The sequence below is a fragment of the Prionailurus bengalensis genome, chromosome F2, assembly GCF_016509475.1.
Source record: "Prionailurus bengalensis isolate Pbe53 chromosome F2, Fcat_Pben_1.1_paternal_pri, whole genome shotgun sequence".
Classification (NCBI taxonomy): domain Eukaryota; kingdom Metazoa; phylum Chordata; class Mammalia; order Carnivora; family Felidae; genus Prionailurus; species Prionailurus bengalensis.
This window is the reverse complement of record NC_057353.1, coordinates 66,386,833-66,414,003: the sequence shown is the minus strand read 5'-3', so window position 1 is coordinate 66,414,003 and position 27,171 is coordinate 66,386,833. Positions and strand designations below refer to the sequence as shown.

General features: G+C 50.0%; 1 protein-coding gene across 1 annotated transcript in view; it reads right to left on the bottom strand.

Moving 5' to 3' along the window:
- Window positions 1–442: 442 nt before the first annotated feature.
- Window positions 443–27,171, bottom strand: part of ZHX2 (zinc fingers and homeoboxes 2) — a 162,935-nt gene continuing 136,206 nt past the window's right edge. Inside the window, exons 3-4 of the mRNA XM_043601681.1 lie at window positions 14,009–16,753; window positions 443–1,743 (exon numbers count right to left, since the gene is read on the bottom strand). Coding sequence (XP_043457616.1) covers window positions 14,012–16,528 — 2,517 coding nt within the window. The 5' untranslated portion in view covers window positions 16,529–16,753 and the 3' untranslated portion in view covers window positions 443–1,743; window positions 14,009–14,011. The remainder of the gene's footprint in view (window positions 1,744–14,008; window positions 16,754–27,171) is intronic.

Below are 27,171 nucleotides of genomic sequence, written 5' to 3'. Positions count from 1 at the left end.
CTCTTTAAACCTTACCTGGGCAGAGACACAAAAGCCAGCCTTCTCTGAGAAATGGCAGTGTCCCAGTCACCTGTCAGCAGCAGCCCAGGGAGGGGAGTGACTTACCTCGGGTCACCGGAGGGCGAGCAGTGGTCCTGCACATGGCCTGCAGATTTCCTTCCCACTCATGCTGTTCTCCGCAGTATTTTATGAATCTATTTGTGAAGACCCTGGAGAAGGGAGGACCTATCACTTACTTCTCTGTGTCCAAGAGATGTGATAGATTCCCACATCGACATGTACGCCCTGTTTTTAAAGTCCCATTTGTGCTGTCGGACCTCACCAAGACAGAAAATGAGAAATGTCAAATGAATCTGTCATACTGCTTTGAAACGAGAGGTGGCTGAGTTGGAAACCTCATGCCCTCGAAGCCAGGCAGCAATGAAGAACAAGGAGCAGAGGAAAAGGTTATAAAAATGTTTAGTCTCTGCTTTATTGAGTTACAACAAATGAGCAACAAGTTAGAAAAAATGTTTTTTTTTTCCAAACTCCCTAGCATTTTATTTGTGCAGTATACCCAAATGGGGGGTGGGGTGGGGGGAGGGGGTTGCAAACACAATTCATATTGCAACATTTACACCAGATATGTCTCTTGGTTTTTCCTCTTTAAAAGTTAGGACTAATTGGAAAAAAAAAACCAACAACAACAAAAAACAAAAGTGCACTCAGGAATCTAAAATTGGCCCAAAAACAAACACAAACAAAAAAAATCAGATCATGGTGAGGCTTCAGGCTGAAATCTTGTCAAATACCACACTGAGAAAAGGCAGTTAGGAACAGAAATCAAAACCAAAGTTGTTCATCTTTGTACCATCTAGATAGGAAGACCTCTTTTTGTTGGAGTTTCACAAAAGTAACGATAATGCTAGAAATGTGGAAGCCCTTTCTGCTGGTATCTAACAAGACGCTGAAAGAGGGAGCCACCTGCTCCCTAGTTCTCTGGTGCTGGCTCCGCCCAAGGTCAGCCCAAGAGGCCAGGCGGCGGAGAAAACCAGATCCACCTGTTGGCAGTTCGGAAAGCCCTGTGCGTGGCTAAACAGGGACCCCGGAGGTGGCTGGTGGGGGAGGGAGAACCAAAAATGGGCTTGATCTGGAAGATGTGCCATCTGTAAAACCCTCTCAAAGTTCAGACAGAAGCCCAAATCCTAGCCCTTCCCACGGAGAAATCTCCCAAATTTCAAACTACTTTTAATAAAACGAACTCTCCCTACCTAAAATCCAGTAGATATAATGGCACTAATGCTAACATTCCCCCCCTCCCCAAAATTAATAAAATAAAGATTTAAAAAAAAAAAGGAAAAAGAGAAAAGCACATGTGATCAGCCCTCCCTCCTGGAAAAAACCTTACAATGGTAGTGCTGGAAAAGGACGTTGCCCTTGATTAAAAAGGTAACAAAATTCCCACATCGTACAAATTGGTTCCAGTATAGCAAGAAGTGGGGGCCAGGGCAGAGGAGCAAACTATTTACAAGGACCCATTGAAAACGCAGTAGTAGGACTTTGGCACTATGAACAAATCCCGCCGGTCCTCCGGGCGGGGTGTGTGTGAAGGCTGGGGCTCCGGCACCCAGCAGCCACACGCCGGCTAAGTGGTTCCACTTGGAGCCTCTGGCCAGGGTGGCCCACGGCCGGGGAGGGAGGTCCTCTTCCTTCCTCAAAGACAGAGCGTCCCCTTTATCAGCAATGCAGTTCTGACGGACTTCCCTAGAAAGACAACACAAAACCGGAGAGACAAGATGTCAGGAGATGATCAGTCCCTGGGTGGAAGGGGGCTGGGTCACTCTTCCTGGCTGTCTTGGGGAGGACCCCTTCCAAAGCCATCCTAGGGCTTAGAGGAGAGACAAGTGCCCCAGTTTGGGGCCAGTTTTTTTTTTTTTAATTTTTTAAGAATGTTTTATTTATTTTTGAGAGAGAGAGAGACAGAGCATGAACAGGGGAGGGTCAGAGAGAGAGGGAGACACAGAATCTGAAACAGGCTCCAGGCTCTGAGCTGTCAGCACAGAGCCCGACGTGGGGGTCGAACCCATGGACTGTGAAATCATGACCTGAGCCGAAGTCGGATGCTTAACCGACTGAGCCACCCAGGCGCCCCAGTTTTTTTTTTTTTTTTTTTAAAGAGTGTATTTTCCCGAGTACAGTCTGACATCACAGGAAGCGTCCCCAGAAACAGACCTTTGAAAATAGGATGACTTTCTGGGCAAGTGGAGGTGGTGGCCTGTGACTCTTTTCATCATTACAAGGCCTTTTTCTCATTCCTGGAGGGGGAGCCAGTCACAGGGGCTCCTAAAGTTCCAGAGTCTGACAATACTACATAGTATTACAGACTTCTGTTGTTTTGTTGGCTGCAGCCTTTTCCAAGCATGGTAAGGTATAGAACAGTGATCATAACAAGATGAAACATTTTAAGTGTATTTAAAATTTTTTTTTAATGTTTATTTTTGAGAGAGAGAGAGAGGGCGCGTGCGCGCGTGTGGGGGAGGGGCAGAGAGGGAGGGAGACAGAGAACCCGAGGCAGGATCCAGGCTCTGAGCTGTTAGCACAGAGCCTGACGTGGGGCTCGAACTGACAGATCACGAGATCATGACCTGAGCCAGAGTCAGATGCTTAACTGACTGAGCCACCCAGGTGCCCCTTAAGTGCATTTTTAATTCGATATCAACCTTCAGAGGTGTGTGACCATTGTTCCCATTTTATAGGTGAGGAAACTGAGCACAGAGAGGCTAAACACTTTGTCCAAGATTGTACAGCTGGGAAGTGGCCCCGTGAGGATTCAAACCCAGGCAATCTCCAGAGTGTCTGCTTATAACATACCAACAGTATTAAGAGTCCGAATGGAGAAATGCTTAATTCTTATGTTCTTTGATGTTATTAAAACAGCACAAGGACCCTCTTGTGAGTTGAACTGTGTCTCTTCAAAAGATATACTGTTGTCCTAATCCTCAGTATCTCACAATGAAACCCTATTTGGAAATTCCTTTACAGGGATAAATAGTCATGTTAAAATGAGGTCATTAGGGTGTCCCCTCATCCAAAAGAACTGGTGACGTTATAAACTGGAAATCCGGACACTGAAACAGATTCGCACAGAGAGTACACCACATGAAGACGAAGCCAGAGACCATGGTGATGCATCTATGAGCCAAGGGACGCCAAGGGACGCCAAGGGACACCAAGGACTGCCAGCAACCTAGCAGAAGCTAGGAGCGAGGCGTGGAACAGATTTCCCTCACGGCCCCCAGAAAGAACCAACTCTGCCAACACCAGACTTTGAGTCTCCAGAACTGTGACAGAATACATTTCTGTTGTTTAAGCCACCGCTTTGTGGTACTTTAAGGCAGCCCGAGGAAGCAAAGACAGACCGCCATGATTACCCTTGTGGGCTCCCAGGATCTGGAGCTCCTGGGAAAGGAATCCGAGGGGAGGGCCCAGGACTACAGCTAGTATTCCATGACAGGCTGGAAGTTTATCAGATCTGTGGATTCCTGAAGCGACTGGCTTTTTCTTTGCCTCCTTCTTGGAACGGCTGCTTCTAGTGGAGAGGACCCTAAGAAGTGCCTTTAGCACAGGGGACCCCAAGAGCAAGCAGACTTGACTTCTCAGCCAGAGGTATCAGCAGGTCACCTATACGGTCATTCTTTCTTAATGTCAGGAGGTCAGCTGTCCCCACATTTCCTAGGTGCTCTGACTAGGAGAATGAATGCTGGAGTTAAGAAGCCAACTGGTGAGAGAAACGTCTGTGGATGAAACCAGATTCTGGGGGTGTCCTTGGGATCTGGTACCGCCTGAAAGTGATCCGCAAAAGTCACTGAACTGTAAGAACCACAGGGGTCCTTACAGGTGGTGCTGTCACATCACTCAGTTCACAAGGAAAAGGGGGGAAGCTCCGGGAAGAAAGGCGAATCCCCCAAATCACGAGACTTCTCAGAGGCACAGTCACAGTAATGACCTTGGTTGTGACAACAGTGACAGGAACTGATATTTCTCTCACACTTACTACAAGCCAGGCCCAATGGTAGGTGCTAATGCTAATGCATCCCGTCCACTCCTTATAGTAACCAGACCGTTAAGCCTACCGTGGCGTGAAGAAACAGGGGCTGAGATTAAATGATGCCAGGCATGTAGCGAGTGGTGGAGCCTGCATTCCTCCAAGGTCAGTCCCACTTCAGTTGCTCCTCCCACACCTGATCGGGGTCCAGGCTCCCTGTCCTACTCACACAGTCTCCCCCTGCATGGAGACACCTGGGGACAGGCAGAGCACGTCTGCTTCAAAGGCAGGGGCTGGCGGTTCTGGGCACCCAGAGAGGTCCACGTGCCTACTGCAGATCCCACGGAGAGCCACATGCACCCCCGGGTGGGCACAGGGACCAGAGCCAGGCTCCTCCTGTGCTCCCCAAGGAACTGGCTTTCCCCCCAGCAAACAGGGTCTTTCACCACCCTTGCAAAGGGGGTGCCTCTGGTGGGGTGTCCACCTGAGCGGTTCTCAAGAGCCCGGGAAACAAGGCCCAAGGAGGGTAGACCGCTACTCTTCATCCTTCTCCCAGCCAGGCTGCAGAGCATCAGGTCAGCACACGACTGTGGGTATTGGCTGTGGTGGGTCAGAGTGGAAAGAGCCGTGGGGTCGGAGTAGCTGGGATCCAGGGCCTGCCACTTCCTAGCTGTGTGTCCGTGTTACTTCCTTAACCACCCTGGGACTCACTTCCATCCCCCCATACCTGCTGGGCCGCTGGGGGCGGGGGTTACAGGTGGGGAGTGCCAGGCATGCAGGTGCTCCCAAAACACTGCTTCATTTTCCTTTGAGGAAGGCCAGGTGTAAAACTGGGGCCTTAGGGGTGTGTGTGTATACACGTATTTACTCTCTCTCCCTCTCAAAAATGAAACTGAACCCTGTCTCTTCAAGCGAATGGCAAAAACTCACATTTTTAGATATGCCTCAATATGAAGGTGGTTCTTCATCGGGCGATGTGTTGTGATTCCCTTGTGTCATGTCTTGTGGACATCAACACACATAAGCCTCCAAACAGGTGTATTCACGAAGAAAAGAAATACTGAACAAAGTCCTTACCACCCCCCACCCCCTTCCCAAACGCACTGCAGAGGACAAAAGGGTGACCCGGAGAAAAGGACACCAAGTTGCTTCTGCAGAGACCCCAGATGTCCGTGGGTGGCTCTGGGCCCTGGGAGCACCCTGGGACCTCAGCTCTCCTCTGACCTCTCCCAGGGTGCGTGGCAGCGGGCAGGACTGCGGGGGCTGGCAATGCTCTCAAAAGGGAGGCTGGGAAGCCGCTGGGAACAGAAGGCGGGGCGGTTTCCCTTCCCCATGAGGGACACAGCCGGTGGCCCAGTCACTTCCCCTTGGGTAGCGCGTCCTAGCCACAGGCTGCTTCCCCGGAAGGCTCTGCCCCCGAGCACCCTCAGGTCTCCTTGTCAAACGCCCCTGCACCAGGGATCTCCAGCACAACTGTATCACGCGGTCTTCAAACTGCCTGGTTAATTGTACGTCCTCTGGGGACACGCATGGGGCCCGCGGTGTTCATTGCTGACCCCTGCCGCCCCCCCCCCCCCCCGGGGTCTGGCCCACACAGTATGCCCCGGCGTTCCTTAGTGAAAGAAAAATGGGACAAGCACGCTGCTCTTAGAGGGGTGGCTGGTTACACAACGTTGGTGACAAACTCCCATCTCGGGTTTTTATTTTAGAGTAGCACAGTGATTTTGACTGTGTGGCCTCTTGGTAATCCCCTGGGCTTCTATCCGCAATCTTACCACTAGGACGGAGACATTCCCCAAGGCAGAGGACCAGTGACCCGATGGATTATTTGATCCTAGAGCACCGGATCTCCCCTTTGGGAGGAAACAGCAAGATCGTCGGGCCCTTTGCTTATGGCCACTATTCCACCAAGTGGATGTCTAGCCTCTTCCTGAACACTGCCCGGGACAGAGAACCCTCTGCCTTCATAGCAGTCCCTTTCTATCTTGGGGACAACTTGGAAGGCTAAAAAGTACTGTCTAATTCTTCAGCAAAATCTGCTTATTACTTTACCCATTGGGGAAACATGAAAAAATTAGAATTCTTTTCCCATGTGATACCTGTTTCTGTGTCTCTTTAATTTGCCCTGTAGGGATTTCCCTAAGCCCCGTGGACTCAGGAGAGAGTAATACTGTACTCCGTGAGACAGAAAAACAAGCACCGTGATAGTGATTTATTATCTTAATAATATTTGAGCCAAACTTTCTTTTCTTGAGAGGGGGCATGCTCTGATTTTAATTAGAATTGGGAAAAGGAAAACGTGGTGGCAGGGAGAGGGATTAAGCAATTTCCCAGTGGACCAGGAAGACTCCATCCCATCTCAAATCGTTCCCATGCCAGGCCTTGGTCAACTCTGGCATATCTGGCCAAAGCTCTTTCACCGCAGCCGTTTGGGGAGCCTCTGGGCTTGGGGAAATTGCTGAGACTTACAAGCCAGGCAAGTCTCCCCCAGGCTGCTTGCAAGGAGGCTCAATGGGAGAAGGAGTCAAAGGGGCTATTGGCTCTTCCTGCCCTTTTTCCATCAGAGGATATTATCTAGAGGAGTCCAAAGAATTTGGGCAAACAGAATCATATTTTAAACTCACTAGGCACACCCCTGACGTGTTTATGCATGTGGATTTGGGTTTGAATGCCAGCTCCCCCACTTTCTAGCTGAAGGATCTTGGATGAGCTACCTTTCTGTGCCTTGTTCTCCTCAGCCATAAAATGAAAAAGAATAGTGTTGACTTCAGAGAGTCATCAACACATGCAAAGTGCCTGGCACAGTAAGGAAGGGCTCAGCAAATGTTACCCCTTGTCTTTCCCCCCATCCTCACCCCCACCCCTCTGAGATGCGATTAATACACAACAGCATGAGCTTGTACAAGTGGGGCCCCAACTGAAAAAGCCAAGTTGGAAGGCATTCAGCCAAGTTCTTCTCCATAAAAAAAAAAAAAAAAAAAGCGTCAGGGCACCTGGGTGGCTCAGTCGGTTGAGCACCCAACTCTTGATTTCAGCTCAGGTCATGATCTCATGGTTCATGGGATCAAGCCCCACATCGGGCTCTGTGGTGACAGTGTGCAGCCTGCTTGGGATTCTCTCTCTCTCTTCCTTGCTCTCTGCCTCTCCCCACCGTCTTTCAAAATAAGTAAACATTAAAAATAATCATAATATACTAAAAAAAAAAAAAAAGACTGTCAATTCAGAGCCAGCAACTAAGCAACTGCTGATGCTAATGCTGGGCCCTTGTTTAGGGGATTTCACTTAATCCTAACAACAACAGACAATTCTATTAGTGCTATGGGCTGAACTATGTCCCCTACCCCACCATTCATATGTTGAAGCCTTAACCCCAATCTGACTGTATTTGGAGATGGGCCTTTAAAGAGGTAATTATGGGGGCACCTGGGTGGCTCAGTCGGTTAGGCGGCCGACTTCGGCTCAGGTCATGATCTCGCAGTCCGTGAGTTCAAGCCCCACATCGGGCTCTGTGCTGACACAGCTCAGAGCCCGGAGACTGTTTCAGATTCTGTGTCTCCCTCTCTCTCTGACCCTCCCCCATTCATGCTCTGTCTCTCTCTGTCTCAAAAATAAATAAACGTTAAAAAAATAAATAAATAAATAAAGAGGTAATTATGGCTAAATGAGGGTCATGAGGTGGGGCTCTAGTGTCCTTATAAGAAGAGGAAGAGACATTAGGAGGGCACAGGCACAGAGGAAAGACTAGGAAAGGACAGGACACAGAGAGAAGTGGCTGCGTGCAAGTCAAGGAGAGAGGCCACACCAGTAACCAACTCTGCTTGGAAACTTGATCTTGAACTTTCAGTCTCCAGAACTGCAAGGGCATAAATGTTGTTTAAGCCACTCAATCTGTAGTGTTCTCTTCTGGCAGCCTTAGTTGACTAATATCGTTAAATATTAAAGTTATAGAGACCTACTAATTAATAGAGAATAAAGTAAAACATATGGCCATGTGGATGCTCTAGAATTTTCCAGCATCCGTCCTCCATTTACCACTATGGCAGGAAGGTCTGAATGCCCAGATATCTGCAACATGACTTCCTTTTACTCCTTCCTTGAGTATCTCAGAGCATCTAACCTTTCTCTACAGGATCATACACACTGAATCACATACAGTCTTCTTTACTGGTGAGGTAGAGGAGTTTCAAGGGAAATTTGGATTATTTGTAGGTCACATACCACTCTGGTTTTTAACCCATGAACTTCTGTGAAGTGTGAACTGGACAAATCACTGCCACAATGGCCACCTTTTAGGTCCCCCGATGTGAAGTTCCCTCTGGCCTCAGGGCCTTTGAGTATGCTGTATCTTCAGCATGGAAGGCTACTTCCCCCTCTTCTCTGCTCAGCCAACTCATACTTGACTTTTTGGATTTTAACTCCTTTATTTTCTCTTCAGAGAAGCCTCCCCCGACCACTCAAATCAAGTCAAATTCCCCTATCGTATATTCCCACAGACTGTGTACCTTTCCTTCAAAAAACCTGTTAGCATGGCCATCTCTCCTTTTTGTTTGGTTAAAATGTCATCCCTCACTAGACTGTGGGCTCCATGAGGGCAGGAACATGCTGGGTACCACAGATGTTCAGAGTTTGAACACACCCGGAGTGTGGCACGCCAGAGGCATTCCACAAATAACCTGCTGCATAAATGGGTCGAATCACTTATTATAGATGTCTCTGGACCAGTTACTTCCTCTCCTTGGGGCCCACATCCTTCCTCTGACAAATGAGGGAACTTAGACTTCATGATTCCTAAATTGCTACAAGCTGCCCAAAGCACAGTGAGAATTCCTAGTGTGAGAAGCTCCAGAATTAGGCAAATGGAAGTGGTAACAGTTAACTCTCCATTAGGTGCCAGGGCTGTGAGGCTAATGGGCAGTCCCTGAGAAGCATCACCCAGTAAATAACCAGTGAGATTCTCCAGCAGACCTTTTCCTGGAGCTGCTCACATGCACGGAAAGCAAACTGTCCCCAACTTCTCTCCTCTGTCAGCTGTCAGCTAATAAGGCTAATGAGTGATGGAAAATGAGGAGGAGGGAAAGGGGAAGGAGGACAGGAAGTGAAAGGAAGAGGGAGTGGGGAGGGGGTGGTAGGGGAGGGGGAGGAGGAGGAGGACGAGGAGCAAAGGACTGAAATACCAGATTCCAGACAACTGAAAGTCAACTATGTTTGTTAATTCTCAGGTTGGTTCAATACATTGCTATTAAGCACCCCCTCCAAATTAGGCACTAGGGACTCAGAGATTAATAGGATATGGTCCCTACATTCAAGGGTCTGGTGGGGAGAGACAGAGAAACAGATAATTACAGTTTCATCCATGCATGCATGCATGCATCCATCCACGCATCCATCCATCCATCCATCCATCCACTCATTCAAATATCTGTATTTAGACAGCTAATCTGAACAGACTGTGGGGCACGCATATCCTGGATCCTAAAGTATAGCCAGGATGCACCAGTTGGTAGCCTTGAATTTTTCAAGCAAGCTGAACCCTGGAAAATATTTTTCACGAAATTTATCTTGTCCAAAGCCATCCCTAATCATGAGTTGGAAACTGTCAGGAATTGGGAGGTAGCCAAGTTAGTGCACGAGTCACTGTGTATTCGTGTTTGACTATAGTATTAAGAAAGAGTCAAGTCCTGCTGGTCTGCCCTGACCCGTGGCAGTGGTACCAACTGTGGTTGGGTCAGGCACTGGTGCCTCACAGATGAGGGGTGGCCTCCGGGCACCACCAGCTGCTAGCTGAGGAACCCACGCGTCTCTCTGAGCCTCGGTTTTGCCCTTTGCACAACAGGAAGAAGGCCATACCTATGTCACGGGGATGAAGTGAGGTTTAAATGATTTAATGGATGTGCTAAGAAGAATGCCAAGTACATGGCATATACCGGTATATAGAAATTCTTAGTAGTAGGAGTACTGGGATATTCCATCTGGCCAAACATTGAGGCATATGTCTGGCAATGTTTGGCTCAAGTATTCTGACTCATTTTTAGGAAAGGAGGAATTTACTGTTCAGCCTCTTACCACGACAGGTCTCTCAATGGATAGCTCCATAACTGTTTGGCCCCGGAGGATGAATCATCACAACACAATTCAAAGGTAAGGAGTCCCTTTCTGTCTGCCCTCAAGGCTGAGTGAACCTGGCCCGAGTCAACGCTGTCGTGAGCTTGTGAAGCTTCGGCAGAGGGGATGCTGAACCACAACAGAGGAGGAAACCCCACCCTGGAGTTTGCTCTCAGCTGCTCACCCAAGTTCATTCTCTCTCTCTTTCTCTTTCTCATACGTACATCCCATAACACCTTTTACGAAGCTGAAACTGTGCATTATTTTCAGGATTATCGTATGTGTAACAACTGAACCCAACTGCAGTTTCCTAAATAAATATGTGTTTAAATAAAGGCGTCACTGAATATTTATGAATTTCAAGAGACCCATGTGTTCGGTTCATAAAAGCTGTGAAGTAATTTGGAGGGATTTCTTCCCTCTAAGTTGAAAGGTTCCCTTAAGCGGGTGCCTCTGTCCGGGACGCCACCACCAGGCCAGACCCGCAGCCCTTTTCTCAATGCAGTAGCACCTCGGAAACATCAGGAAGCCAGTAGGGACACTGGGTGCTACCCGGTGTCAAGCAGACCATAGCATCTTGTTCGGGAACATTTTTCAGCTCACACTTGAGGGCATTCGCCATAAATAAACATAAAAGGGGGTTCCACGGTATTTCTGGGTTTGTGTGTGTGTGTGGGTGGGTGGGAGGTAGAAAACAGCCAGTTCCTTCATCTCTGAATTATCTAATATCAACTGTCAAATCTAAACACCCACCTCCCAACCCCACCCTGGGGGTCATCCAGAGACAGGGAGTTTCTGTCAGAAACAGAGAGGCAGAGACAGCAGTAGGAGGCGGGGCTGTGGAGGGAAGCCAAGATGCTGGTTGGGAGAAGGAGGGTACGCTCCTTGGTTTCTGAGCCTCAGTTTCTGGGCCTATGAAAATATACAGTAGCTTACCTCTCGGCGTCACTAGGAGAACTGAGGAAGACCATCTGGGGCCAGAGCACTTAGCTCAGCCTCTGGTGCTCAGGAGGCCCTGAGCCCACCCTTCCATCCTTCCTCCCTTCCCTCCAAAGCTGCTCCTTAATGGTTTTAGCCTTGCTTCCCCCTTTATGTTTCTCTTGGGCCTCTCGTGGGGAACAGGCCCGATGGTAGGCAGAAGAGCCGGGCATGTTCCCCTGTCGGTGGTGGTACAGCTTGGGGGAGAAGGGGTGGGAACAGGTGGCCTCAGGGCCCCTGGGGAGCTGCTACCCCTAGACAAACCCCACTCAGCCATGGGGACCTGGAAGTGCCATCCCAGCTCACTCTGGGACACGGGACACTCACAATTCTACTCAAACTCGGCCAACACAGCTGGTTCAGAATAGCTTTTGCTTGCTGTGGAAAACCACGGTCATTTCTTTGAGTTGCCTTTTTTCATCGTCTCCTGAACCCCAAACTCGGCTTTCTGGCTGTGCCCAAACTCTCTTGGTTCCTCAACTGTACCATTCCTTTTCTCATCTCTGGAACTTTCCTTGTCTGTCCCTTTCCACATGAGCCACTCTTCCTTGTCAGTGCACCGGCCAGCCCCTTCCCTTCAGCTAGTCTCTGAGACAGATATCCCTTCCTCCGGGAAGCCTGCCCTGACCTCTGGATGCCCCTCCTGCGTGCTCCAGTGCACAGCTGGGCGTGTCCCTATCACACCATGGATCATCCCGGCTAGTAAAGAGCAATTTCCTCTCTCCTTGGCCTGACTGAGCACCACGTGAAAGGACTCTTATCTGCTTTCTTCATCCCGTTATCTCTGTCACTTAGCACAGAGACTGGCACACGGTAGGTGTGCAGAATGTATTTGCTGGATTGAACTGAACCCTATTGTCTACTCCGTGGCAGGAGGAAAAAGCAATCGGGTAAATTTATGTCACGCACTGGAAAAGGTCAAGGATAGAAGACAGGGCAAGCTAGGTCTCAAAGGAAGGTACGAGAATAGCCAGAGGGAGGAACCAAGGTAGCCAGATGGTGGGGGGCAGTTGGTACTATTGGACTTTAGCCCCCTCCTGCCACTAGCCCCTCCCCTCTGGACCGCCTCCTCACCTGTACCCCATTACGATTCCCCCTTGAAAAGTCGGGGGGAGGACGGCGGGAAGAAGTCTTGATGGCATCTTTGATTGGCTGTTCCTTCAACTGCTCTTTCACTAACTGATGGAACCGGCTAAAATACGGTTTCTAAGAAGACTTTATTTTTTCATTTATTTCTTTACTGCTATTTCTTACTATGAAATAAATGAATTGATGAGGGGCATGACCAGCCAAAGTTGTCCGAAGTTGTTAATAAAGAAGCATGGTAATTTCCAGGGCTCCCTTCGGGACCTTATCAATCATTCTGGAGGTTCTTACCTTTGTTTCATTATTTTTAAAGATGACATGATGGGGGGGGGGGGGGGCTTCTGTTGCCTTTTAAGTGACCTCTGGAGAAGCCAATCTGGGCAGAGCGTAAATCACACCTCTCCCTCCTGGTTCCAAGCTGCCCGTGGAATGTGTCGGCTTTGGCCAAGGTCGGCTCTCTGCCTCCTGCACCCCTCTCCCCGCTGCCCCCTCTATTCTAAACCTACCACCAAGCAAGCTGCTGTGTTTTGAGGCCTTGATTTGCGCAGACCTCTTGTGAAAGCACAAACACCAGGGCCTGGGTGCATGTCCCATCATGTGGATGACACGGCCATTAGTAACCATGGCAACCTCCCTTCCCAGGCTTTTGTGGCTCCACAGGCCTAATTTACACCAGTCTCTTCCAGATTTGAAGGGGTTCTGGGGACCCACTCAGCACAATTATGAGCTGTGTTATATAGTGAGAAACTTGCCTTCCTTCAGCCATGACTAGGCAAACACCAAAACCTGTCAGGTTGAAAGAAACAACCCCAAATCTCTGGCCAGTAAACTTGGTTAACTACCCTTAAAAATCCAAGAAAGGAAAGAAAATGAAAATGAAAACAAAACAAAACAACATCCTTTTCAGGTCCGTTTCTTACAGCAGCAAACAGAAAGCAGGCAGAGGCTGTGTCCCTATAACTGTTTGTAGACTGAGGAACGGAGAGGCCCCAGAGGGTGCGTCCAAGACATGCCACAGCGCTGTCACTCATGGGCAGGGCCTTGCAAACGAGGACACAAAATCCACCAGCCGCTAGTGAGACCAGGAAACCGAAGGGCTCCATAAAATCTGCTTTTTGCTCCCTTTCCTGCTTCTATTCTCTCTCGCTAGGACTTGCACCCCCCGCGCCGCACAGGCCTTAACGTATGTCCTCCTTACAAGGGACCAGGAGTTCATGATTTCTCTGGGGCCTTCTAGCACAGTAGATAACATCTCAGGAAGGACCAGGCGAGGCCATCATGTGGCACACGCCTGCCTACTGCAGACCAGTGACTCTAGACATCTCTCGTCAAAATTCCCTGACTCCAGGGAACGAGCGACTTATGATGGACACCTGGACCCTGAGTTCCTGGATGCCTGAGAGGACATGTGCTCCAGACCGCAGTGGTCAATAAAATCCCCAGACCCCAAGCAAAGATGAGACTCCTGCTCCTTTCCTTTTTAAGTCTCCCAGACGCTCCATCCGTATCTGCTCTCAATCTCTCTCTCTCTCCCTTCAGTAAACTCTGCTCTCACCTCCTGCTGGCTCACACCTGCTTTCCGTCCTGCATGAAGCCAAGGACTGTTTTGACTGGTCCTGCGGGACCCCCTCCAGGTCCTCTGACCTGGCCTGCCAGCATCCCTGGTTTCCCTCCTTTTTTCAAACAAGAACTTTTAAAAAGAACTCCTCATCTGTGTCAACATCTCCGTACCCTACAACCTATATGGACTCTGGCAATACAGAGAAAGCCAGCCAGCATCCTCGCCTACTTTCCTGCGGGGAGCCGGGAGGGGGTTACCTGTTAGGCCTGGCCAGCCTCGGCAGGGATGCTGTCGGAGTCCGAGCCGGCCTGTTCTGCGGTGCCTTCGGCTGCCGTCTGACTCCAGCTATCCGACCTGTCTGAGATGGCGTCCTCCTCTCCGACCGTGACCTCCACCCAATCCACAACGCCCGACTCCTCATTCTCGTCGCTGCCCTGGCCGTCCCGGCTGCTGCCCTCCGACCTGTCCGAGGTGGCTTCAGAAGGCTTGGCCGGCACACCATCCTTGGCTTGCTCGTTGCTCACTTTCACCCTGGGTACCAGCTTCTCCAAGTCCTCTTCACAGAGCTTTTTGGGGTCCTTGTAATGTTGCTGACCCACGTCACTTCCATTCTTTGGGCTCTCAGTGATGACGGCTTTCACTGCTTTCCTTGGTGGGGCGTCGTAAACGTGATCTCCCGCTATCTGCTGGTGCTGGTACTGCTCCATCCACTTTAAGGTTCCGGTTTTTAGCAAGCACCTGTTCTCTTTGAACCAGCGCACAATTTCAGTTCGGACCAGGCCCGTCTTGGCTGCTAACTGGTCATACTCCTGGGGAGTAGGCCACTGGGTTCTTGCAAACGTGCTCCGCAGGAGATGTACCTGTTCCTGATTTTTCGTAATTGCTGGTGAAGGGCTGGGCAGAGAACTGGCTAACTGGGCACCGGAGAGCTGGTCAAGTCGAGACAGAGCACCATTGGGGGCCACCACATCTTGGCCTTTTTTGCCAGTCCCCATGGAATCCAAGACTGCTTGTTCCATGCTGTCCCGAAGCTTCCGTCTCTCTGAGAACCAGGATTCGATCTCTCTCCTGCTCAGCTTGGTTTCCACCCTTAGTCTATCCAGTTCTGCTTGGGTCGGGAAAGAGCTTTTCAAAAAGCTGTCCTCCAGGGTTTTAATCTGACCCTGTGTTTTTTCTTTGAATTTCTGTGGGGCAAAGTCCGGGTACGCGTGGTACGCGCGGCCGTGTCGGGAGGCTGCGATGGCCAACTGGTCTTTGGCAAGGGATTCGCTGGTGATGTGGACGATGCCTCTTTGACACCGATACCGGTGATCGCTGAACCACTTCTTGATCTCACTCCTGGCAAGGCCGGTCACCTCGATGAGCCGATAGACCTCGGCATCGTCAGGAAACTGGCTCTGGAGAAAGCTTGCCTTGAGATGCGCAATCTGCTCCTTTGTCTTCTTGCGGTCACTGGCTGGCGTCAGCACAGGGTTGGCCACCTTGGGCGGGGGCTCTGGCACCTGAGCGATGTGTGGACGCTTGGGCTCGGGGGCGGCCTGGGGAGTCACTAAAGGCCTTTTTTGGCCATGGTTGGTCACTCCGGCCACGGCAAGCGTGATGGGGGAGCAGGAGACCGTTGTTGATCCGCTGGTCACCTGAGTCAGCACCAGGCTGGTCTGGCCGAGAATCTGGCACGGCAGAGCTGTCTGGAGGATGGGCTGTGACATCTTTGTGGGCGCCAGCTGGGCCGGCAGCACGGTGATCGTGGGGGGTACTGACTGGATGGTGCCATTAAACATCTTTTTCCGGGCCTCCTCCACCTCCTCCGGGGACCAGCTGATGCCATGCTTTAAGCGCTGTGTGGCAAACCAGATTCTGATGTGCTCTTCTGGGTGTTTGGAAGCAGCTGTCAGCCAGGACAACTCGGCCTGGGTCGGGTAAGGGAACTTGTTGAAGGAGTTGATCATGGTGGCATTCGTGTCCAGGGCAGAGTTGTATTTGGTAGTATTCAGAGGGACGGGGACCTTCGGGACAAGGTTGATATTTGGTGGGAGCTGGACAGAAGGCGTGACGTGCCCTAATGTGTCCTGGAGGAGCTCCACGCCTCCGAGTCTCGAGAGGATCTCAGCCGCGTCTGTCACCAGGCGGGCAGTCCCTTCCACGTGGTTCTCGGGCGTGGCCTCCTCCGGCTTCTTGGGCACCTTCTTGGCATCGGCTTTTGGTTTCCCTGGCTTCATGATGGGGGTTTTACTCACTGAGATTCCGGGATCACCGTCGCTGCTTCCGGGGCCGCTGGTGGTGATGGACACGACGTGGTTGGTGGCTTCGATGGACTGCTCTAAGACAGTTTGATTATTGCGCTTGATTAACTTCAGCTTGAAGTTGGTCTCCCCGGGATGGAACTTGGAGTTGTGGTCAGACAGGGAGTCGTACTTTTTGGTTGTGAAGTTACATTCGGCACACACGTATAAGGGGTTGAGAATCACGTTGGGGTGCTGCGTGTCAACGTGCTCCGTGAACTCGTTCAGGTTTTGCGTGGAGTAGGGGCAGTATTTGCATTCATAACCACCTTGGAGTTTTTTGGATTGGTTTTCCCCTGTAGATTTCACCTCTATCACTTCATTTTCTTTGGAAGAGTTCTCGGGTTCTACTGTCCAACTGTCCTTGGTTGTTTCAGGCTGTGTTGTGCTGTTTCCTTTTTCTTTGGCCCTGTCTCCTTCCTCGGGCACATCTTGTTCTACTACTTGTGATGTCCGAACCATGCACGGGGTTGTGGATTTTCGCTTGCTCGCCATGCCGTCTGTCTGTGTGCAACAGCTTAAATTTGGGGAGGGGGTTGGGTAGGGAAGGGGCAGTGAAATTTTTGGAGCAAATCAGATAAAAGGCTTTGGGCTTTATTCCCCCTCCAATGGCTTTGGCTTCCCTTGAATGCTGAAGTCTAGTGTTTGAGTGTTCAGAATGATCTCAGCACAAAAAACTGTAACTGCTCCAATGGCTAAACACAAGAGGCAGCATCATATCTGTGGGACAAGAACAAAGGTAGGGTCAGTGTTTTTCCACAAGAGGCAGAAGAAACTAGCATTTCTTTCTAACCCACCCCAACTGGCACCCACAATAAAGCAGACACCTAGGTACGCACAGACAGTGAGAGAGGGTGCACATGAAAATAAAATATCACATTCTTTTCTTCCTTTCTTTGGGAAGGGCAGTGGGAACCGGCCCAACGCAAGCAAAGGAGGGTGCAGGTCATTCGTTCATGTTTAGAGGCAAACAGATACAGAAATGCAATGAAGTCTCTAAGCTCTGAAGTGGTGGGTGGGGTGGCAGAGATGAGATGTGAGATGTCGCTGGGCTCTCAAGCTGCTTTAATTGATGGTACATCAGAAGCAAGATGCTTACCTGGGGCCACCAAATGGTGTTTATATGGGTATTAGAAAATGGATATCAACTCTTGTTTCTTATCACAGAAGTCACCAGTATAGAAAATCCAGAAAATGCTTTCAAGTATAAAGGAGAAAAAAATCACCCTGAACACTGTAGTTCCTTTATTTCACTTGAAATGTTCCCTCTTTCTATAAATAATGAGCAAAATAATGACTTAAACATGGCTGCATGATACTACCTTGGGGGGATATACACATGTGATACATTTAGTCATTGAGCTTTTGTTGGACATTTTTTTTTTTCTTCAATTTTTGGCTCTGCTCAACAAAATTGCAGGCAACACCATGAGTCCTTATTTCTGGTAAGTCCTTAGGATGAATGCTTAGACACAGAAGCACTGGGTTAAAGGATATGTGCATTTTAAGTTCTCTCCACTCATTTGGCCAACTTTTCCATCAGCTGGCCCTTCCCCTGGCAATGAACAGGAATGCCCAACTTACCACTCGACCTACATGGAATATTACCATGAAAACGCCTTGCTGATTAGATAGGGTTAAACCATCTTTTTTAAAAATAAATTTTTTAATGTTTATTTATTTTTGAGACAGATTGAGAGAAGGACTGTAAGCCGGGGAGGGGCAGGGAGAGATGGGAGACAGAATCCGAAGCAGGCTCCAGGCTCTGAGCTGTCAGCACAGAGCCCAGCGGGAGGCTCGAACCCATGAACCGTGAGATCATGACCTGAGCCGAAGTCAGATGCTTAAGTGACTAAGCCACCCAGGTGCCCCAGGGTTAGATGATCTTAATATACTTTTGTGCTTTCCTTCATTGCTAATCAGGTTGAACTGCTTTCATAGATTTACTTGCCCTGTGTGTTCTTTCCTTTTGAATTGTTTATTCATGCCATTTTTCTCTTGTGATGCTCAGTGGTTTTACTATTGATTTACAAGTCTCTATATTAAGAGCATCAGTACTTTATTATATTTGTTGCAAAATGATTCTAGTCGATCGTTTACCTTTTATGTTCATTCGTGTTTGTTCGTAGATGGCATTTTTCGTGTTTTTACATGCAAAAGTTTTACGTTTTAGGCAGCAAATTTACCAACCTTTTTCTTTTGTGGCTCCTTTCGCTGTGATTTTTTATATAGAAAGTGGTTCCCAGTTACAAGAAACAAACTGCTGGTTGCCAGAGAGGGGAGGGTTTGAGGGGCAGATGAAGTAGGCAAAGGGTGATTAAGAGGTACAAACTTCCAGTTGTAAAAAAAAAAAGGTCCTGGGATGTAATGTACAGCAAAGGGAATATACTCAATAATATTGTATTAACTTTGTATGGTGACAGATGGTAACTATCTGATTGTGGGGATCATTTCATGATGTATAAAAACATGGAATCACTCTGATGCACACCTGAAACTAACAGGATCTTATATGTCAATTATACTTCAACAGAAAATAGATAAAAATCACTTGTACATTAAAAAAAAAAGTGGGGCGCCTGGGTGGCTCAGTCGGTTAAGCGGCCGACTTTGGCTCAGGTCATGATCTCACGGTCCGTGAGTTCGAGCCCCGCATCGGGCTCTGTGCTGACAGCTCAGAGACTGGAGCCTGCTTCAGATTCTGTGTCTCCCTCTCTCTGCCCCTCCCCTGCTCATGCTCTGTCTCTCTCTGTCTCAAAAATAAATAAACGTTAAAAAATTAAAAAAAAAAAAGTGATTCCCTGCCTTGATAGCTGAGACACAGCATTCTATGTTTTCTCAGAGTGTTTTAGCTTTATTTGTTACATTTAACGCATTTGGAATTCAACTGATCTTGGGTTAAGCTGTAAGATACAATTCTAACCATTTTTTTTTGAGAGTTACCAATTATCTCATAGCATGTATTGTGTTCTCACTAATTTGTGAAATCATCTCTGTCATACATCACATTTTTATATATACTAGGGCGTTTCTGGGTCATTTATTCTGTGCCTCGTATCTAGCTATTGACACACATGACTTATTATTATTATTATTATTTTTTTTTGTAGATTAGAGTATGTTTTAATGTCTGGTAGAGTGAGCTCCTCCTTATCACTCTTCTTTGGCAAAACATTTCTGAGTTAGTTTGGTCATTTCTTCATATAAATCAATTCCCATAAATCAGAATCATCTGCAAAATAAAATCCTGTTAGAATTCTGATTGGAATTGCATTAAACAAATATTAATTTGGGAGGACAGGAACAATTTGCTTATTAGGAGTAGCAAAGCCCGGGAAGTGGCAGCGTCCAGTGTGTAAATGCACGGGCTGGTGTAGAGGGCGTCTTTCATTTTGTGCTTAAAGGAGAAGGGAGGTGTGTTTTGAAAGGAGTAGAGCTGACACCTGGGGAGAAGGGAAAGGGAAAAGATGGCTGTTACCTCCTGTCCCTCCCATTGCCTTGGGGTTGAGTTCCACTGAAGAGAGTGCTCAAGGGTGGAAGTGGAGGCTTATTTTTACGAGCAACTCTGCGGGACTGTGCCCACACACATCTGCTTAGGGGCTCAGGTGACAAAGCTGAGCAGGACTTGGGGAGGGGCATTTCCCCCTGTGAATCCAGAACCCAGTTATTCTAACGAGGAGCCCTGGCATTCCCATGCTGGACAACGTCATCAGCAGTGGGTGAGTGTCCCTCCGGGCACTGGTGAGGAGAGGACACGGGCACAGCAGAGCAGAGGGGACCGTGTCTTTTTGCTGACCACACCCAAACTGACATCTTCAGCCTCCATGTCCCTGCTGCTGAGACTCTTGGTTTCCCCCTCAGCCATACGTTACCTCCTCCAGAGTTTCTCATCTGTCTGTGGCTCCACCATTGGTCATTCCGGCCCAAACTCTGTTGGGCTCACCCCAACTAATCCATCAGCAATGCTGTTGACTCTGTCTTCAGAATAAATCTAGTATCTGGCCCTTCGCACCACTTCCACATCCCCCTGCCCCTGCCTTGTCTAAGCTACCGTCCTCTCCCACCTGGAAGTCTGTGGCAGCCTCTCAAGGGTCTCCCGCTTCCTTCCTCTCTGGAGCAGCGGCATATTTTAAGATAAGAATCAGTTCATGTCACCTTTCTGCACAAAGCCCTTTCTCCAAGCCCTTATAACAGCCTGCAACCCCGGCACGTTCTGGCCCATACTTCCTGCTCCCCCTTGCGCGTCACAGGACCTCTGCCCTAACCTCCCACCCCCGAGTTCCTCAGTGCTCACGTCCCCATTTAAAAGTCATCCTCATGGCATCTGGGTGGCTCAGTTGGTTAAGTGGCCGACTCCTGGTTTCAGCTCAGGCCATGATCTCACAGTTCGTGAGTTCAAGCTCTGCATTGGGCTCTGTGCTGACAGTGTAGGGCCTGCTTGGCATTCTCTCTCTCTCCCCCCTCTCTCTGTCCCTCTCCCCTCACTCTCACTTTCTCACTCAAAAATAAATAAACATTAAAACAAAAATAAAAGGCATCCTCCCACAGAGAGACCTTTCCTGACCACCACCCCAAGTAAATCAGTGCCTCCCTCATTCCTCTATTTCCTTACTCTGCTTGGCTTTGCTTTCTTCATAGCACTTTTCAATATTTAAAATTTACTTAGACATTTTGTGACTGAAGGAGGGAGGAGAGAGCATTTACCTACTTTTTTCTTCCTCTAGGACTTTCAATATGCCAGCCACTAGGCCAATGTGGCTCTTCGAATTTAAGTTAATTAAAATAAAAGAAAATGAAAAAAAAATCAGTTCCTCAAGTTACACTGGCCACATTTCAAGTGCTCAATAGCCACACGTGGCTGGTGGCTTTTGTATTAAGCAGCGTAGAACTTTTCTATCGTTGAGGGACCTTCTACTGGACAGTGCTATTCTAGAACATAGATTCCATAGAGGCAGAAACTTTTCACTGTGGTTTCCTCAGAGCCTAGGACCACACCTGGCCCGTAGTAAGCTTCCTATGCATGTTGGCTGAATAATTAACTCAGGATGGCTGCCTCGTGGGGCCTGTAGCTGATACGGAGAGAAGAGGCACGACAAAATGTCCTGCTGTGTGTGCACGTGTAGGCACCCTTGTGTGTGCGTGCACGTGCGTGAGTGTACGCGTGGGTGTGCGCCGGGGGCATGAGCAGAGGGGCTCTGTAAGGGGGAAGGAGGTCCTAAAGTGCCACAGAGGGTGTCCCTGTTGTGACAGCTGGTGGCTACATTTGCACACACTAGCCAAGAGACTGGGGAATCTGAAATATAATTTTTAGAAATTTTTTTAAATGTTTATTTATTTGAGAGAGAGGGAAAGAGAGAGAATGAGCAGCAGAGGGGCAGAGAGATAAGGGGAAAGAGGATCTGCAGCAGGCTCTGTGCTGACAGCAGAGAGCCCAGAGCGGGGCTCGAACCCACGAACCACAAGATCATGACCCGAGCCGAAGTCAGATGCTTAACTGACTGAGCCATGCAGGCACCCCTGAAATAGAATTTTTAAGCAAGGGAGCAAAAGGAAACTTTTCGCCTGCAAAACAAAGAAATCGGGCAGGAATGGGTGCAGGGGAGGGAGGGGGAAGAGATTCTTCTTAGAGAAACTCCCCATACGTAGAATGACTTAAATCTGTTGACAAATGGGGCCCAGAAGTGAACCAAACTGTGGTAAAACATCCTAAAACTTCTCAGTGTTCCAAAAACCGTGGTTCAGAATAAACAGCATCTTCTAAAACTCATTTGGCGACCAGGAGTCCAAACCACAGCAGATCAAAAAGAAGGAAAGATGAAGGAAGAGAAGACAGATGTGGGGGCAGGGCGCAGAAAATACGGAGCCTTTGAAGAACTCATCTCTCGGGGGGAGGGGGGTCCCCGTGATGGAGTCACAAGAACCACGGCCCTGGGAAGAATCACCCCGGCACCAGAAGGGGGTGAGCGTCTGCACAGCAGAAGCACGTGGTCTGCCTTTTTGAAAGTCTGTGAGCCGCCAGCGGGATCGGGACCAGCGCCCACGAGGCCTGGGCCTCGCCGGCACGAAGGCTCCAGTACTGCCAGCCGTCTTCAGGCTCAGACGGACACCTGCCAGAGTGGCCAAAATAAAGATGTCAAAATGCACGTTAAAAGTCCAGCACATCGCTTCCGTGCTGGGGGAGGGGAGGTGAGCATCACAACCCACCAGCCCTGTGCAGCCGGTCTCACCCCGGCCGGCTTCCCAGGCGCATTCTGTGCCCGCCTGAGAACATTCGACCTCCGGGCGGCAGCGAGTTCTCCCCTGGATGCCCAGCAGTGGGGCCTGAGATGCGATCCTGCCTTGGGGCGGGTGGCCTGAGCCGGTTAGGACTGAGCACATTTGTGCTTAAGATCCTGGCGCCTGGAAGGAGAGGAGAGGTAAGAAATCTCCTTCGTCTGTGACATTCCAGGCGTCCCAGGCCTCACAGGACAACTGGGACAGAACGCGACAAGCACATGGTGCACGGAAAGGGAGCCAAGGCACCGACACAGACCCTTGCCTCCTTTGCGTGTTTCTGACACTCACTCGGTTTTCGTTTTATCCACCACGGCATCTATCACTCACCACAAAGAAATCCAATGATGAATGAGAAAGGACAAAATCTTGGAATAAGTAACATGGGATGAAAACGGCCAGCCTCTACAGACCATCACGAACAACTCCCTTCCGGGCGTCCGCTGGGCTCTCTTCCCCCTTCCCCGCTTGGCTCCTCTGCTTCTCCATCAGCCCCTCTGTTTGTGCGTGGAACGCAGTTCGATTAGACCCCTGTGTGCCGAGTTCGGCTGTGGAAACGGCCCACAAAGAGGAGGAAACCGTGTCCTTGTCCTCAGGGAGCGCACAGCCGGCGTTATTACTGAGCCAGGGCTGGAGCACCCCAGACGGGGAGGCTTAACCAACAGGAGTGTTTTTCTCACAGTTCTGGCAGTTGGGAGTCCATGACCAAGCTGTCTGCAGGGTTGGTTTCTCTGGAAGCCTCTCTCCTCGGCTTGCAGACGGCCACCTACTTGCCCTGTCCTCAGCACGTCCTTCCTTGTGTGTGCGTACCGCCTGGTCGCCTCTTCTCAGAAGGACACCTGTCACACTGGACTGGGGCTCACCCCAAGGGCTTCCTTTAACCCTAATCACTTCTTTAAAAACCCTTTCTGAAATACCCCACATTCTCAGGGGTAGGACTGTAACTCGTGAATTTGGCAGGTGGCAGGGGAGACCCATTTCAGCCTGTAACAGGCAGGCAGGGGAGTGCCCACCGAATACCCTCCATGGTGCAAAAGTGATTTATTCGTGTAGACGACAGATACCGAGCACTATGAGTGCAGATGTGGTTCTGGGTCCCCAGGACACACGAGTAAACACACAGGAATCTCTGCTCTGGTGGGACTTGTGTTCACAAGCTGACATGAGCAGAAGCCCAAGAGGTGATGAGCTCTATGGGGAAAAAGTGAAGCAGTGATGAGGCTGGGGTGGGGAGTGCGGTGACCTGCAACTTTAAGCAGGGAGGTCAGGGCCTCCCTCCACGAGAAGCCAGGGGAGCGTTGGGACCTTGCACAGACAGGAAGGAGAAAGAGTTTATGAAACACAGAGCAGGCTGTGCTTAATTCCTTAAGACAGGGTAGGAGGATGGCTAATGGCTTCACAGAGGAGGGAATCGTCTTAGAAATAAAACGACCAAGGGGTGCCTGGGTGGCTCAGTCGGTTGAGCAACCGACTTCGGCTCAGGTCATGATCTCACAGTTCGTGAGTTCAAGCCCCGAGTTGGGCTCTGTGCTGACGGCTCGGAGCCTGGAGCCTGCTTTGGATTCTGGGTCTCCCTCTCTCTCTGCCCCTCCTCCACTCATGCTCTGTCTCTCTCTGTCTCAGAAATAAAGATAAAAAAAAATTTTTTTTAAAGAAATAAAATGACCATGACTTTGATTAACTGAAATTCTCCTTACTATGTGGACGAGGCCCCACAACAACTCTGCAGGGCTGTTGTAATGAACCTCAATTTATGGAAGAAAAACCCAGGCCAGGGAAGCTAAGTGCCTTGCCCAAGGTCGCACGGTGAGTTCATGGAAGGGCTGGGATTTGAACACGTGCTCTTGGCACAAGACACAGCCTCCCCCCATTAAGCATAGTTCCAAGGGTGGGGTAGGATCCCGGAGGACAGAGAAAGGGAAGGGTGACTCCAATCAGAGGAACGTGCTCCCAGGCAGAGGAGAGAGCAGGAGCAAGGAAATATCTGAGGAATGGACAGGACTGAGGTCAAAGGGCAGGGCAAGAGGGCGGAAGCTGGGAAGAGGCTGGCAAGTCAGGTTAGGCAGAGACTGTGGAGGGCCTTGAATGTCACACTAAGGAGCTGCAATTTCATTCCACTGGCGAATCATGGAAGCAGCAGGGTCTTAGAGAGAAGTTCGTGGGGTGGTGGGGTAGGGATGGCAGGACGAGAAGGCACGTCAATGAAGGTAAGAACCCCCAAGCCAAGCAGATGAACAATAATCTTGACTACCCCCAAATTAAACAGTGAGGGCCCGGGCTGCCAGAGACACTCCTCCCTCTATCCTTACATTTGTTGTCTAAGCAGATGTTGAGGGCCCTTCCCTTTTCATCTTGAACCTTCTCCCATTCAGTTTGCACTCGCCCCCCTAGGATAGCTGGATGATTCGGGTTTAAATGTGGTAAAACTGACTCTCCCTTAATCGTCTTCCCGACAGCAACGGCAGCTAGCATTCACCGCAGTCCTCGCACATTCCAGGTGTTCAGTGGCTCACTTGTCAAAAACCCTCTGCAGACACCGAAGCTCAGAGAGGTTAAGGAGCTTGGCCGAGGTCACACAGCCTGGAGCAGCAGAGCTGGGCTGCAAGCTTTATGGGGACCTTGCTAAAATACAGAATTCGGATTTGGAAAGTCTGGGGTGGGAGTGAGGTTCTGCATTTCTAACCAGGCCCCAGGGGAGGAGAGCGCACAGGTGGGCCACACGTGGAGCCTCCCCAAGGAAGCAAGTCCCCACTGCCATCCTCTCTCCCCGCCTCCTTTCCAGAGATGGGGTGGTAGCATTTCCCGACCTCTCCCTACAAGTGGCCTGCGGCCCTCAGGGGAACTAAAAACGGGTCAAACCAGCAGACCAGCCCCTGGAATCGCTTTGCAAGGCGGCTGACACATAGCCTGGCTGTCAGATGAGAGAAATGTCCAGGCCATCAAGTTCCGGAGGAAGGCACGTGGGGGAAGGGAGAGTCAGAGCCTGTGGCGGGGGGGGGGGGGGGGGGGGGGTGTCTCCAGCCCAAGGAGGGTCAGAGGTCAGAGCAAGTCAAGGAGCCCGGGCCCCTCGGGCCTCCCAGGCGGGCTTTGCGTCGCGCCTACGTAGGGAGCACATGGGCCGCTCCTAAGGAATCGAACCTTCGGGCTTTGGCGAGGATGCCACTTCTCATTTCGGGGCTTTTCACTGGGGCTGTCAGAGGAAATAACAGGGCTGTCTCTGGGCTTTCAAAGGAAGCATCCTGCCAAGACATCAAAGCCAAAAAAGATGCTTTTAGCTCTGCCAGGTCTTCTGACAGAGCTGTTAACAGATATCACCTCAGCTCATAAGGGTAGACCTCGTGTGCGTGTGCGCGCGCGTGTGATTGTTCCTTTATGTTCTCAAGTCACAACATCCCCCCACCCCTCCGCTGCCCAGGGAGAAGGAATCCTGAAGGGTAGGTGCGTGGTGGCGGTGGCGGCTGGCCGGTGGAGTGGAGGAAGGAATTGGACGCAGGGGTCTTGGGTTTTGCTCTGCGCTCCTGGCTGCCCAGCTCGCTCGTCTGCTCCCATCCTCACCTCCATCTTTCTCATCTGTTAAATGGGAATCGCTTTTGAAACGTCACTCGGGAGACCCTGAGTTAATTCCTGGAGTTTTACGGATTTCTCCCTAGACTACTGAAATCTAATGTGGGGGAAAGCCTACGATGTGGCTCCCAAACCGTCAGGTACCCCCTGGGGTGCTTTGTAGAAAATGCCCTTCCTGCGCCCCCATGCAGACTTTAAAACCCGACAACCGAACGCAGGCCCAGGAGTCTTTACTTTTAACCAGCAGCCACGGTGACTGACGGGCAGCCAGGTTTGGTGGCCTCGGCAGGAACACGTCCCTCGGCTTCTCCTGCTGCAGAAGTGGCTAGGGGGAGAGGCCAGTTCTGTGCCATGAAGACTGGAGAGGTTTCTTGCTGCATTCTGTGCTGGACTAGAGTGGAACGGCATGTCCCCAAGGGCGATGACAGTTTGGAGGACAATGCAGACGTGGGGGAAGACCCGTAGTTGGAGAAGGGAACACAGCACGCTGGATGCCTGGTAATGCAGGATAAGACACCTGTAGACACCACAGGTCGAGAGCAGCGCAACTGGTGGCTGGGGGAGGTGAACTTTAAGATGCTATTTCTTGGGGCGCCCGGGTGGCTCAGTCGGTTAAGTGACCGACTTCAGCTCAGGTCATGATCTCACCGTCTGTGGGTTTGAGCCCCACGTCGGGCTCTGTGCCGACAGCTCGGAGCCTGGAGCTGCTTCAGATTCTGTGTCTCTCTCTCCCTCTCTGCCCCTCCCCTGCTCTCATGCTCTCTCTCTCTCTCTTTCAAAAACAAACATTAAAAAAAAAAAGATGCTACTTCTCGTGTTTTTATGGCTCCGTTGCTCAGACAATTTTTTTTTTTTTTTTAAAGAAAAGGCATTTGCTGATCTGGTTAAGCATGGGCAGGATGGTGTGAGCAGATACTGTTTATAGGCATAATCTGTATCATCCCTACAACACCGGCACACGGCTATGGTCTCCCTTTCACAGATGAGGAAATGGAGGCTCAGAGAGGTTAAATGGCTTGCTGAAGCGGGTACAGCCCAGACCATCCTGGCCCTACACCCACTGCTTGGTCCCCGGAACACACAGTTGTTAATCGTGAACAATTCCATTTCCTGACACTGAGTCTATAAATTAGATTTCTCACAAATTCTGAGTGGCTTTCTCCCTCTGGGAGTGTTCGAAGGAGTACGATTTTAATTGAATTGTAATGTCTTTTTCCACTTGTTACTCGGAGATGCTCTCTTCTGAGGCAGGAAAAAGCTTGCGTGGCCTCCCGTAGCCAAAAACGTTTCAGGGGATGAAA